Source organism: Desarmillaria tabescens (genome assembly GCF_030435595.1).
Source record: "Desarmillaria tabescens strain CCBAS 213 chromosome Unknown EV420scaffold_67, whole genome shotgun sequence".
Lineage (NCBI taxonomy): Eukaryota > Fungi > Basidiomycota > Agaricomycetes > Agaricales > Physalacriaceae > Desarmillaria > Desarmillaria tabescens.
In genome coordinates, this window is record NW_026848366.1 from 220,121 (window position 1) to 233,347 (window position 13,227).

Genomic DNA, 13,227 nt, shown 5'->3' on the forward strand with positions numbered 1-13,227 from the left:
ATCACAAGGGAAATAAGGAGAAAAGAAGACAGTGAGGGGTGTGCATACGTGTATATTACAGTCATCTACAAACAAGGAACATGTGCTGATACGAGGCTCGTTGGTGGAGGTAGGAACCGCGCGCGGAGGTGATCAAGCGCACGTACAGAGGTTCGTGTCAGCAACTCCAAATGGCCCGGGCACGTGCTCGCGTTAACTCCAGACCATCATCCGCTATGATCCCGCTAATGGTATTTAAGAGTCTAGCAGCCCCCCGGCCGTTAGAGTCGTTCCTTATTCTCGTCTTCAATCACGTCCCCCTACCAGCCACGACCTTGCTAAGTCTTTCAGAGTCGAAACGAAACTGATTTTTATGATGGCCTCGTATTGGTCCGAAGAAGGCGGCATCGCTACTACGAGGATCCGGAATCTGAAAGCGTGCGATATCTGCAGGAAAAAGAAAGGTAAGCACAGTCGCTATCGCGCATTGACAACAGTGCATGACTACTGCCCTTCTCAAGTTCGATGTATGCCGCGTCCTCGAGTTGGCAGGAAATTGAAAACATCTTTCTTTAGGTGACAGGTCTTCAAGTTCTTTTCCTGGTAAATCATGCACTCGCTGCAAGAAAGGAAATTTGCAGTGCACCTATGTCGGCCAAGTAGAGGTGAGCTTCGTTAGTGGATAATCAGTCAGACGGTACTCACGGCTCCTTTCAGGGTGCATCATCTATGCTGTTCGTCTGGTGCTTCTCTACTATGAGGTGTATTGAATATAACTCCGAGCCCTAGATACATCAATCAGTTGGAGAGTAAGGCCGAAGCAATGGAACAGCTTCTGCGTAAGGTAAGTACACTTGTTCCCTTCATGACAAAACAAAAAGGGTAATAGCCTAACAGATACTTCCACCTGAAACGGACTTGGACAAGGAACTCGAGGAGGGGGACCCTCGTTCCAGCGTCATAACGGAACTCCTGCAATCTTATAGCAGGGATGTCAGTGACTCCGATGCCCCCTCCTTATCGGATGAGAGCGATATTGATGCAGCTCTAGAAAGCAATCTGGAGCGATTTCAAGGATACGTTCTAGGATACAGGTTCCATGGCAAGTCCAGCAGTGCCCATCTAGTACAGACTGCTCTTGATTGCAAACTATGGCGCCCCGGTACCTTACACGACGTGCAGAATTTCACATCGATGAGGCCAGAGTTTTGGTGTATCCGCCCTTGGCATGACCCATCACGATACCTCGCTCAATACTCTTTGTTCTCTTTCCCAGAGGACGATTTATTGACATCACTGATTGACCTGTACTTTACGCGCGTCAACATCTTTTTCCCTCTGCTACACCGACCAACTTTGGAGAGATCGGTAATAGATGGACGTCACTTCAAAGACGCCTCGTTTGCTGCTGTCCTACTGGCCGTATGTGCGGTGGCGTCCAGATACTCAGACGATCCTCGAGTATTAGTTGACGAAACCTCAAAGCTGTCGAGTGGTTGGAAGTGGGCGAATCAAGTTATTGGTATGAACAGGGCCTATCCCGGAATGAATGCGCCTTCTCTGCTTGATGCGCAACTTTGCTGTGTGAGTGACTTCTCCTGCTGGGTTAGATATTCTCACCGTTTGAGTCTATCCTAGCTCCTTGGTTATTTCGTGTTAGGATCATCAGTGCCACACCAAGCCTGGATAACCGTGGGCATAGGCCTCCGAATAGCACAGGATGCAGGTGCCCATAGGAAACGGCCCGGCGACCGTACAAAAGCTGCGGAAGGAGAGCTATGGAAACGCGCTTTTTGGTAAGAGGCATGCTGGTGATTAATCGATTGTACCTGATGGTCTTTTTAGGTGCCTAGTGAGTATGGACAGATTACTCAGTTCAGCACTAGGTCGCCCGTGTATGATCTATGATGAAGAGTATTATTTCTTGCATCCGTTCCCTCTTCCCGTTATTTGACATACCTTCTAGTATCGATGTTGCCCTGCCGACTGAGTGCGATGACGAATACTGGGAACATTCGGACCCTCAGCAGATGTTCACGCAACCAGCAGGACAACCCTCCGCAGTATCATATTTCAATTACCATCTGCGATTAACCCGCTTGCTAGTGATCTGTTTACGAACAATCGTATGTACCTTCCTTTCCTTTCCGTCTCCTCCTCCAACCTGACTATTGTCCAGTACTCCATCCGCCACTCCAAAGTCATACTCAAACTGCTAGACGAAAACTGGGAACAACAAATCGTTGTGGAGCTCGATTCGGGACTGAATAAATGGATGGACTCCCTCCCGGAACACCGTACGTATTTAATTTCCCCTCAGCGCCCCAACTCACTACCACCATTCAATCCAATCCAGTGCGATGGGACCCGGCCCGAGAGAACCTCATGCATTTCAACCAATCCGCTGCACTACATCTTTCGTACTACCACGTACAGATGCTGATTCATAGACCTTTCATCACGGCGCCAGAACATGATCCGTCAAAGGCCCGCTTTCCGTCTCTAGCCATATGCACCAACGCGGCCCGTTCTTACTCCCGGGTCGCTCATATCCAGAGCTGTCGGAGTGGAATGATATTCCCTGTAGCTGGGGTGAGTGACGTGTAACCTCGCGCAATATTACAGTCTCATCTCTACTGGTATGTAGTTATTGACATTCAACGCTGCGATCGTCCTGCTATTTAACATGTGGGGAAAAAATAGGCCTGATGTCGGATCCAGGAGGGAGATGGACGACGTGCTAAAGTGCATGGAAGTCCTTGCGGATATGGAAAACGGGTACGAGTATTTACACTCTCGACATTTATCATCGATCCTGAAGGGGAATGCACTAGGTACCATTATGCAGGATTACTGTCGTAAGCAGGTACAAGCATCTCCTATCTCCAACCGCTAATGCCATTGTCCGATACTAGGGATATTCTCTATGAACTGACTTCGGCAAATTGTGATGGGCCGTCAGACCCTCCAGTGTCATCCACCGCAGCTGCAGCCCCCGAATCGTCGACGAATGGAGTATGGCCATTTATTATTAACCCACAAGCAGACATACCTTCCCAACAGAGCTTTCCTTCCTATGACCATGGCAAGCTACTCAATGACGACCTGACGCCCACCTCTTCTCTCTTGTGGACGAGCTCCGCAAACTTCAACAACGATGGTACACTACCCAATGCATGCACGGAGTATGTCTCTCCGCCGTTGTATTGAAATTTCTAACAGTAACAATCCTTAGGCTGGACAGTGATTGGGCTCGATATCTGAACAGCTGGACTTCATGAAGAAACTCGGGAGAGAAGGCTTTGTGCACTGAGGTTATCATTGACTCCTGCGTTGCTGGGTTACTGGTTAGGCTTCCGGATCGACTTTCTTTTATCTTTATGGTACCAATCTGTCTTCTTTCTTCCCTTTATGCGTTTCCTATCCTCTCTGCTTCTGAGTAGAGGTGCATTCTATATCTTTCGATTTACCATATGTATGTTTGTACGCTCGATACCAGACTACAAGATCCCATTCAAGAACATGAATACTAATGAAATTACACTAATGCTCGCACATATTGAACGGAGTATCGAACATATTCTCATTATTCTCACTAACGAACGCCGTCCGCTCATCCATCAGCCGGAGCCTCAACTCCTCTGCTTCCTCCCTCGTCATAAGTTCCATAAAGTCCAAAATGAGATCCAACAACTCCGTAGGTAGGCGTCCCAACAGACTATCACCTTCCTCCGCCAGCTCAAGCAGCTCTTGCGACCACCAGTCCCGGCGCTGAGGCGGCACGGTTGTCGTAGACGGCCTTGGGACCTCAAGCTCGGGGTCAACCAGGAAGAGCGCAACGATCTTTCGATACCCCGGTTTTGAGGGATCCAGAAGGGAAAATGGCGACACGCAGTGCTGGTACATGTTCGGAAACGCGATGCAACGGCCCGCTTTGGTGGATACACTTCCGATGACTTGGTTCAACGGCTCGTCCCTGTGAGTTAAGGAAGAAATTCGAGGCTTCACTTAGCAGTGCAATGGCCTGTGCTTACCGAGATAAGCCCCAGACGGCCATAGTCCCGTCCTCGTCATCCTGGTCATAGCTCTCTGGCTCTGCGACGCTCACGCGGAAAGAAAGCTTGCTCTGCGAGATGTTCTCTTGGTCGTAATAGTAGATCCCCGTGGAGACGATACATTCGTTCTTCATGCCTTCGACATGCCAGGATCCGCCTTCGTAGACAGGTTTTTCTGGTGTCTGGGCGACGCGTCAAAGCAGGAAGATTCGAGAGGGAATACACGCACCAAGAGGATGTTCGCAAGCTTGACGATGACCTGGAGCTTTCTCCCATTGAGGTCCATTGGTTTTGGGAAGCCCAGACCATCGGGATGGTAACGCTCCAACAAACGGGGGTATTGCATTGTACGTATCACTTTCCAAGCTTCATCGTGCGCCTCGTAATCCTCGTCAGTCGGGTCCTCCGGTAGACGGTGGTCCCGATTATAATCCCACTCTGTAGGGTCCCAATCGTAGTGTGTAAGAGTCCGTAATGGGAGTTTGTAATCTTCTTTAGACTCGGCGAGTACGCGTGACCATAGTGGGGTGAAGCGCGCGACGAGTGTCTCGATGATGGCGTGTAGCGCAGTATCATTTCTCGGATGGATGTTATTAATATATCCTAAACTCTTGGCGCTCTTACCATCCGGCGAGATGAGAAAGTCTGTAGAAAGCCAGGAAAAATGCAACGAGATGGTGTAATCAGAGTCTGAGTCGTCATCCTCAGAGAGTTCGCATCGAAGGGGAACAGCTGATCCATCGGCGTTCCGAATGAGGGTACGGTTGTAAACGATACAGTAAAGGGAGGGATGGACGAGGTCCAAAACTTGCTCGTTTGCTCGTGGATGCCAGTCTTTTTCAGCGTCGGGGACATTCTCAAGGGGTGCTACAGAGGATATAAGGGATTCCCGAAGGGTGTTTTCGATTAGGCTGTCTGACTGCCAGATTCGACGATAGCAAGATGGCTATCACATAGTTCATTAGCAGTAAAACGAAAGGGGGAAAACATGTACTCACCTCAATTCCAGTATCTGAATCTCGAACAGCAGCGTATCCTTCAAGCTCATCGAGCACATAGTCTATCTCGTCTTCCTGAAGCGGCCGACACTGGTAACTCCCCGCTTGGGTTGCGGCTTCCTCCTTCCACTTAGCACGAATTGCTGGATCCTTGCATTTCTCCCACCAGTTGGGTTTATCGCGTATCGTGGCAGAGAGCTCGCACATCGTCAGCTCATTGAACTACGAATGTGTTAGAAAAAGAATGTGAGTAAGGTAGAAAGAATGATACTGGGACTGGAATATCAACACCCTCTTCGTCTCCCCAGCCATCTCGTTCGAGGAAAGGGTGTCTGCATCTTCCTGTTGGGTGAAGGTTGGGAGCCTTGCGAGTGGACTTGTTGGTACCGGCCATGATCGTAGCAAAGATGTGACTGTCCCTCCGTTACAAGTTGAGGTCAGAGGTTAACTGGAAAAAGGGGCCATCACGACATACTTGTACCGATCAGCTGATAAGAAATCATAAAATCAGACCCCTTTGGGCTGATGAACGGAATCTTGACTATGCTCGGCTTCCTTCATATATATAGACCATAGTTAAGCTGAATCACAGTAAACATCAGCACGTTCGAAGGACAGACCTTACTCACAAGGTACATTCAGCACCTGCAGTTTTGAGGAATATGCCACAGACGCCATGGTCAAAAGGTAAGATATGGCGCACCAAGGGAGATTGAAGGGAGACCAAACTTGGTTAAAAAAGCTAATATCGGCAAATACCGAGGAAGATTCCCACCGCATTTTTCCCTTTTCTTAGTTCTACCTACAACGGTGACTCTTTCACGGTGTCTTCGTCCTTATACGTTCTGTTTTAGTCATACTCAATCGTACTCTCTAGTCTAAGCGAATTTCCAGGCACTTACCTGCATCCCGATTCCTTATGGCTAATGATGTCTCCTTGGACGTAAGTAGTGATGTATTCCTTCGCTTTTGCCTTAAGCTTAATTTTCTCATTCAGAAGCGTCAATTCCAATGCAAAGGCGGCGCTGAGCACGATCCTCTATGCGTATTTCCAAATCCCGATGACCCTTCCCAGTCGTCGTACCAGCACCCACGCGTCGAACTTGCCCTTCCTGAAAGTCCATCGGCGCCAGCGCCCGCCCAGCACCAAGTTCCCGCCGAGATTCTCATAGAAATTTTCTCACGCGCTTCAAGTCTGGACACTTCGTGTTGCATTTTCGACATACGGCACCATTCCTGGACCATTTCGCAGGTCTGCAGGTCATGGCGATCCGTGTCGACTTCCATGTGTCCTGCGATGTGGTCAAAGATAGACATTGACTTTAATGGCGACTTGGACGAATTGAGGGGAAAGAGGGATCCTATCTCAATGCTTCGAACGGTGCTATCTCGATCGGGCCAACACGTATTGGATATCGAATTCCTCATGTCCTACCGTGCGGAGGAACCGTTCCAGTGGGCCATGTGGGAACAAGTGGCTGCTCATGCAGAGCGCTGGTCAAAGATCTATCATACCCTCGGTCATCAGGAACCGTCTCATCTCGCCTGTCTTCGTGGGCGACTCGTGCAATTGGAGGAGTGCTACATTCAGCGCGACTATAACCATCCAGGGCCAAGCCCTGATCTCATTGATGCATTCGAACACACGCCGAAACTGAAGCGGATGACTCTGGTTGGTCTAGGTCCTACTACACTTGTTCCCGTCTCGTATGCCAATCTCGAGACCTTTAAAGACCAAAGGAGGCATTGGCATGCATCGGATGCGATACACACGTATTTCATCAGCCTACTGCATCATTCCCCAAAATTAACAGAATTTCATACATCATATCATTGTGTTGGAGCGCACGCCGCCTGGCCGCGTATATCGAAACCAGCTATCACGTACTTCTCAGGCTGCGAGGAGACCTTATTCCATAGTCTCTCCCTTCCGCAACTGAAGCACGCCAACCTCTTTCGAACTCTCGAGGACATTGCAGGTTGCTTAGGAGATTTCCATGATCTTCTCTCCCACTCACAGTGCCACACTCTTACCCATTTGTCCATTTCCGACGTCCATCTGAATGAAAGTTTACTTCCCATCTTCCGATTATCACCTGCTCTAGCCTCTTTCAGCGTCCGAGTCAGGGCGCGCGATTGGCATATTAGCGACGATGACAGCGTGCAGAGTCTCTTCCGCCATCTATTAGAGTCGCCTGAGCTCGTCCCACGTCTAGAGAGCATCACGTTCGATCTAGTTCTTTGGTATGAGTGGTCCCGGGTTTTCTTTTTTAATCAAGAGATGGTGGACATGATTGAGGCGCGGCGAGCATCCTCGTTGAGGAAGTTCCAGGTCACCTCGACATTTTCAGATTATGGTGTGGACACGTTCTGTGATTGGACTGATGATGATCTCAGGCGGTTGCATAAGATGAAAGCTGGGGGCTTCGATGTTGCAATTGTTGCCTACCCGTATCACGAACCGGAGGAGCGTCGTATTTATGTGTAGCTTCTGGACGAAATTGATTCTTGCATTCATGTCAGATAGAGGCTAGTAGTCGGATAAGAGAGAAATGGTATTCGTTGTTTATTGAAACGGGAAGCTGACTCTAGCGCCCTTTAAACTGTAAACTGTAAGACTGGAAAACCTAATGCCTTGCAGTTAAGCGGTGTTGATTCCTAGTTATCACCTTCCGATATAACAATGTGTAGTTGCCGCTCTATCAAGAATTCCGCATGAAATGGACATTCTAATGACTCGTAGAGGTAATGATGACTCCAGCTATAGTGATAGTCGTGTTCAGCAGTTTCTCTATTGAATGCAGTAAGAGTGAAGTGCTACAGAAACATGGTAGTGGACGTACAATATCATTCTTGCCAACGATGAGATATTCTTTTCCTATCTCGGCCATCTTTTTAGTTCCTGACGTTTTGTCGTAGTTGACGTTACTGATTCCAGTCATAGGACATCGAGCTCGGATTAGAGCAACAGAAATCTTCACGGTATGTCGTCCAAAACTGCCAAAGATATTCAAGGAGAACCCGTTCGTCGATATCTAGCACCTGGCTGCTGCAGGGCTGCCGCAGGCGTTCGAGAATTTGGACGCTACTGCAGCAGGGTGAGCAGTATCTCGTCAACACGAATTAAATACGTACCATGGAACGTAGTCTTCGTCTTTGGGGGAGGAATCGTCCTGGACGACAACGAGAGCGAGCCGTCGACGTCGTGATGGTCGATGATCAAGGTCACATTACCCTGTCCCGCTCTTTGCCGCCGACCACCATGACGTCCACTACCAACATTCTCTTTCTTTGCAATCTGATACCGTCGTCCGGCAGTCGCCAGGACCATCATGAAGCCGCTTTTATTGTAACAAAACACGCACTCTGATCCTAGTACTCGAGATGCTGCTCACCAATGTCACCAGTGAGCTCTCGTTGGGAACCATGTAGGGGGATTTCGACGGAATTATCATGACCAGTGTATGCTCATTCAGAGTTTTGGATAAGGCAAACGGTGCAGGGAACGACGGTACGTCGTATACCCCTACCTAATATCCTGATCTCACCCTCAGCGACAGCATTTTCCTCCTATGTTGTCGAGAAGGCTACTGCCTCGACGCTAAGTTCCACCATGCCCAACGATGACATCCGTGAAGAGCCTTCCAGGACAGCAGACAGCGCGGTATTCGAAAGACATTGTCCTCGAGACGCCGAATGAGGCTGCAGGATTTGTTCTACCATTTCTGAAGGAAGGCTTCGACCTGGATCCAGTCAAAACTGCTGCCATTGGACCGACAATCACGACATTCTTGCACGAGACCCTGAAGTTATGCATGGATGCTGTCGCTGCGAAGTTGTCGCGCTGCTGAGGGAAATTATGGACGCAAGAGCGATACTGAGTCACCTCGCAAGGTAGGCCTTCCTGCCTCAGTTTGTTCGTAAAGATGGATTGCTCATGCATTACATAGAATACCTGCTGCTGCTGTCTTTGTGGCTTCAGATACTGCCCCCTTGAAGCGCTCGCTCGCTTTCCTTTTAGGCTAACATCAGATCCTCAACAAGTTCGTACCGTGCACTTCATTTTCTCACTGCACGCTCACCCATCTGTTGACAGAGATTCTCGACCGCGGAGAAACCGGTGGTTTTGGAACATTGTTTCGCCGGATCGACCTCCTCTTCGACGTATCAGTGAGACCTGCGTTGGTATGGAGGCACAGAAGCAATCGAGTCGCTACGGAGAATCTCATTCTACACGTCGTCATCATTCCTCGAGCATAAGTAATCACACCGCAGTGCTTGCTCATAGCTCCCGCCGGACAAGGATTCACCGCCCTATGAAACTGTGTCCGATAGCAATAGCCCCTTTTGACCGATCGCAGACGATAATTCCGTGGAACCAAAAAATGCCTCCTTTTAACTCGAGGGGCCATATTCGAAGAACCGGAACTGGTTTCTCCGGACGCTATGTCTAAGACGTGCCAAAACACGCGCCTACCGACAAAATGTATAAAACGGAGGCCTCCCTCTACCTGGATCCCCACATTAACACACTTTGAACAACCAACAACAACCACCATCGAACCAAACAACTATTATCATCTATCGTCATGTCTACTGATATGATATGCATGGACGGAGTGTACTGCGCCCTGTGCGACGAGTACTTCTTCGATAAACGGCAACGAGCGGAGCACATTATGAACTCCAACGACCATCCGGAATGTTGGAGATGTGGCCGTCAATTTTTGAATGGCCAAATTCTTCGTCGTGTAAGTTGTTACATCTCCGCGCTTGTCGACCAAACTAACGTGTTCCTTTCGTAGCACTGTGTCACTGCACCGAATCATCACTACTGTGTGCCGTGTGACAAGCACTGTCGTACAGCAGCAGGGTTTCGCGTTCGCATGGAGCAGGTTCATGGCTTCGACGACGACAACAGTGACGACGATTCAGAGGACTATTATGACCTCGAAGACAGTTGGGAGGATGAAAGGGGCAAGGAGGAATATCCCGACGAAGTGTCCGAATCAGGAGACGAGCCCCTTGATACATCATGGGAAGACAGCAATGAGTACGACTTTGAAGACCCGGAGTATCTAAGGTTGCCGCCATTACTTGTGAGTAGTCCTTTCCTTTCCTCCGCCTCTAGCCTCGTCCTAACATTGGGCGTTTCAGAATAATGCGGCAACCGACGACGCAGAGGAAAGCGATGAAGAAGAGCCGGTACAAAAGGGTTCCTCGGCGATGTTCACCCCAACAAATCCACGAATATCTACATTGTGTCATCGATGTTCATACGTCGAATTAGCTGAATATAAAAAGGTATTGGCCGCATCGCCGAGCAGGACCAACAGTCCCTGTAAACCCTTCCCACTACAGTGGCGATGCAGGACTTGAGAGAATAATCTGCGCACGGTTCCCGTGGCTAGTCAGCCAAAGGTACATGCGTACTTGCCCTCGCAAGATGTGGCACTCTTTTAAGTATTGAGAGACACGTCTCGACAGCGGTTATGAGTCATAGATTTTCAGTCACGAAAGACGGGTCTGACCCGCTCAGAATCACAAGTGAAATAAAATAATGGGAAAAGAAGACAGTGAAAGGTGTGCATACGCGTCCATTACAGGCTCTACAAACAAGAAACATGTGCTGATACGGGGCTCATTGGTGGAGGTGGGAACCTAGTGAACAGTCCGGGTCGAGTTCGGGTCACAATTTTGGCACCCGTCCCGTACCCGAGCAAACCGGATCACCCGTGCAACGGGCCACGGGCGTGCAACGGGTTACACGGGTTGCACGGATGTTGCTGTTTTCTTGCGTCGCGTGAGCTTCTTGACAGCCGAGCCAGCCTTCTTGACCGTGTTCCTAGCCTTCTTCGTCGCACGCCTAATGGAGGAAGGGAGTGATGAGACGGAAGAAGTAGGTTCTTCGGCAGCTTGCTGAACCCCAAGACGATGACGCTCTGTCTCAATATGCCTATGTTTGCCCTTTACGAGAGGGGGATCAGGTTCGGCTGCTTGAGGCATATTGATAATGGAAGGTGTGTGTGTGTGTGTGTCCCAGATTTGACTGACGATTTTTTTCTGGCTTAGCTAACACAACTGTACAGCTGTACAATACCAAAAAAGAAAAGTTTCCGAAGGATAAAAGGAATACACTGACAGCGGAAGTAGCAAGCAGACATAAATTCAGCTGTTACGTTGAGTCGGGTGAGTCGGGTGTGCCGGGTGGGTGACGGGTCACGGAGTAGTGACCTGACCTCGACCCGACATACCCAGCCAAACCCGACCTACCCGGGCTGGTCCAAATGGCCCGGGCAACGTGCTCGCGTTTAACTCCAGACCATCATCCACTATGAGCCCGCTAATAGTATTTAAGAGTCTAGCAGCTCTGGTCTTCAAATCACATCCCTCACCAGTCACGACCTTGCTAAGTCTTTCAGAGTCGAAACTAAACTGATTTTTATGATGGCCTCGTCCGAAGAACGTGGCGTCGCTACTACGAGGATCCAGAATCCGAAAACATGCGATATCTGCGGGAAAAAGATAGGGTAAGCACAGTCGCTATCGCACATTGATGACAGTGCATGACTACTGCCCTTACTTGAATAACATCTTTCTTTAGGTGACAGAATAGAACTATGCCATTGCTGCAAGAGAGTAAATGGGCAGTGCTGCCCATGCACCTGTCGGCCAAGCAGAGGTGAGCTTCATTAGTGGATAATCCGTCAGACGGTACTCACAGCTCCTTTCAAGAGGGCAAGAAGAATCCTGTGAGAGGGGTGGCGCGGTGTGTTCATCGGCGTCGTTGACAAATTGCGGGACTCCCATCAAAAGTTGGGATCTCATTTTGGACTTTATGGAACCCATGACGAGGGAGGAAGAAGAGGTTGAGGCTCCGGTTGCGGACAGCGTTCGTTAGTGAGAATACGAGAATATGTTCAGTACACCCGTTCAATATGTGCGAGCATTAATAGTGTATTTCGGGTCATGGTCAAAGTTGCCCTCTGGAGTAATTGATGGGATTGACTGTGCACGTCAGGGCCTCGAGAGCGCGCCGAACATGGCTATTCTGTGAAAATTGCGCCGCGCATTCACCGATAAAACTCTCGTGTGGGTGAGTTAGAGCGAAATCCGCTTTCTGGGATTATGTGATCTACTTGTCCTAGCATAACTACACCCTCTATTCCAACAACTGCAGGTCGAAAAAAAAAAATTGCTGCCTTGGGACTCGCCCAAGACAGCTATTCACACAACAGGACCCCCATCAATATTTCGGACGTCTCCAGTCCGCACAAAGCCGACTCTCGGGGATCGTCCTACTCGGTGTTAGTCCAACCCCCGCGTATCCGCACAGTCTGGGGCTATTTTTAGGCCCTCCCCGCATGTGCGTGTGTGCACTTTCCCCGTCCTTTTATGAGGTGATTCCGCGTGCAATCCCGTGCCATGAGTATTCTTGTCAAAAAGTCAGTCAATTCGTTCCTAGAACCCTCCTGAGCACACTTACAATTACTCACCGGACGTCGATTTGTCGTCTCAGCCCAAAATCAATCTCAGAACGTATGAGGCGGCGCACATTCGCTCGATCCCAGACATTTCCACTCAACTTGGAAGACAAAAATGAGTAAATTGGATCTCAAAATGACCTGAATCTCGACTTACTGCCTCATTCTCCAGTCTTCGACACACCCTCTCTCACTGCAAGACGGTAACGAATCAAAGAATACTCACGCAGACTTGCGATCTTCCTTGTCGGAAGGCGATACATCGTCTCAGAGCATATCTATACCAACTACTGAGTACGTCATTCAGATACGCAAAATAATACTTACCCAATGTGCTGTTCGCTCCGCAAGGCTTGAATCTTGTCAGAACTCTATGCGACTTTGAAATAAAACTTAGTCAATAAATCCGATGTGAAAATAATGACTTACAATCCTCAGAGCCTTGCTCGCCGGACGTCGATGCGTCGTCTCGGATCAAAAATGGCCCTACAAATAGGGACGATTGCTCTCGTGAGACTTACAAACTGTTAGGGATGTTGAAGTCGAGGGAAGATGGGAGTAGAAGGTGAAGAGAAAAGTGTACGCGAGGCACGTGGGAGGTCCGGTCCGGTATGTCCATGGCACGACTTTAACTTTTTCTCTTCTACTTACCACTATCTCCCTCGTGTTGTAGGTTCCATCCTCACCCCGCATCATCGCATTTCTTCCAAC

At 49.2% G+C, this 13,227-nt stretch overlaps 5 protein-coding genes across 5 annotated transcripts; 4 read left to right on the top strand and 1 right to left on the bottom strand.

Moving 5' to 3' along the window:
* Positions 1-186: 186 nt before the first annotated feature.
* Positions 187-3,391, top strand: EV420DRAFT_1086377 (fungal-specific transcription factor domain-containing protein). Its single transcript, XM_060465760.1, has 15 exons — positions 187-443; positions 501-506; positions 556-644; positions 697-713; positions 763-823; positions 877-1,563; positions 1,618-1,775; positions 1,825-1,893; positions 1,946-2,105; positions 2,159-2,276; positions 2,336-2,571; positions 2,627-2,757; positions 2,814-2,837; positions 2,895-3,164; positions 3,215-3,391. Exons 1-15 carry the CDS (start codon positions 353-355, stop codon positions 3,258-3,260), a joined length of 2,163 nt encoding a protein of 720 aa, XP_060324143.1. The 5' UTR covers positions 187-352; the 3' UTR covers positions 3,261-3,391.
* A 31-nt stretch (positions 3,392-3,422) lies between these two features.
* On the bottom strand, positions 3,423-5,343 carry EV420DRAFT_1579699 (uncharacterized protein). The gene is made up of 5 exons (XM_060474597.1): positions 5,304-5,343; positions 5,033-5,254; positions 4,264-4,980; positions 4,014-4,216; positions 3,423-3,955 (listed from the first exon to the last, which is right to left on the bottom strand). Exons 2-5 carry the CDS (start codon positions 5,237-5,239, stop codon positions 3,523-3,525), a joined length of 1,560 nt encoding a protein of 519 aa, XP_060324144.1. The 5' UTR covers positions 5,240-5,254; positions 5,304-5,343; the 3' UTR covers positions 3,423-3,522.
* Positions 5,344-5,820: 477 nt separating this feature from the next.
* EV420DRAFT_1086331 (uncharacterized protein) lies at positions 5,821-7,650 on the top strand. The gene is made up of 2 exons (XM_060465759.1): positions 5,821-5,975; positions 6,030-7,650. Exons 1-2 carry the CDS (start codon positions 5,952-5,954, stop codon positions 7,518-7,520), a joined length of 1,515 nt encoding a protein of 504 aa, XP_060324145.1. The 5' UTR covers positions 5,821-5,951; the 3' UTR covers positions 7,521-7,650.
* An 835-nt stretch (positions 7,651-8,485) lies between these two features.
* Positions 8,486-8,883, top strand: EV420DRAFT_1649920 (uncharacterized protein; the record flags this gene model as incomplete). Its single annotated transcript, XM_060478379.1, has 3 exons — positions 8,486-8,543; positions 8,593-8,696; positions 8,764-8,883. 3 exons carry the CDS (start codon positions 8,486-8,488, stop codon positions 8,881-8,883), a joined length of 282 nt encoding a protein of 93 aa, XP_060324146.1.
* A 738-nt stretch (positions 8,884-9,621) lies between these two features.
* Positions 9,622-10,377, top strand: EV420DRAFT_1649921 (uncharacterized protein; the record flags this gene model as incomplete). Its single annotated transcript, XM_060478380.1, has 4 exons — positions 9,622-9,783; positions 9,838-10,131; positions 10,190-10,295; positions 10,337-10,377. 4 exons carry the CDS (start codon positions 9,622-9,624, stop codon positions 10,375-10,377), a joined length of 603 nt encoding a protein of 200 aa, XP_060324147.1.
* Positions 10,378-13,227: the final 2,850 nt, after the last annotated feature.

Bases quoted from the DNA above. Each gene is read 5' to 3' on its own strand.
- EV420DRAFT_1086377 (XM_060465760.1), top strand. From the start codon at position 353: ATGATGGCCTCGTATTGGTCCGAAGAAGGCGGCATCGCTACTACGAGG. The intron at 2,106-2,158 runs GTATGTACCTTC...ACTATTGTCCAG, and splicing joins TGATCTGTTTACGAACAATC to TACTCCATCCGCCACTCCAA. The intron at 2,838-2,894 runs GTAAGCAGGTAC...GTCCGATACTAG, and splicing joins CATTATGCAGGATTACTGTC to GGATATTCTCTATGAACTGA.
- EV420DRAFT_1579699 (XM_060474597.1), bottom strand. From the start codon at position 5,239: ATGTGCGAGCTCTCTGCCACGATACGCGATAAACCCAACTGGTGGGAG. The intron at 4,217-4,263 runs GTGCGTGTATTC...CGCGTCGCCCAG, and splicing joins AGCTTGCGAACATCCTCTTG to ACACCAGAAAAACCTGTCTA. The intron at 3,956-4,013 runs GTAAGCACAGGC...CTTAACTCACAG, and splicing joins GCCGTCTGGGGCTTATCTCG to GGACGAGCCGTTGAACCAAG.
- EV420DRAFT_1086331 (XM_060465759.1), top strand. From the start codon at position 5,952: ATGGCTAATGATGTCTCCTTGGAC. The intron at 5,976-6,029 runs GTAAGTAGTGAT...TTTCTCATTCAG, and splicing joins CTAATGATGTCTCCTTGGAC to AAGCGTCAATTCCAATGCAA.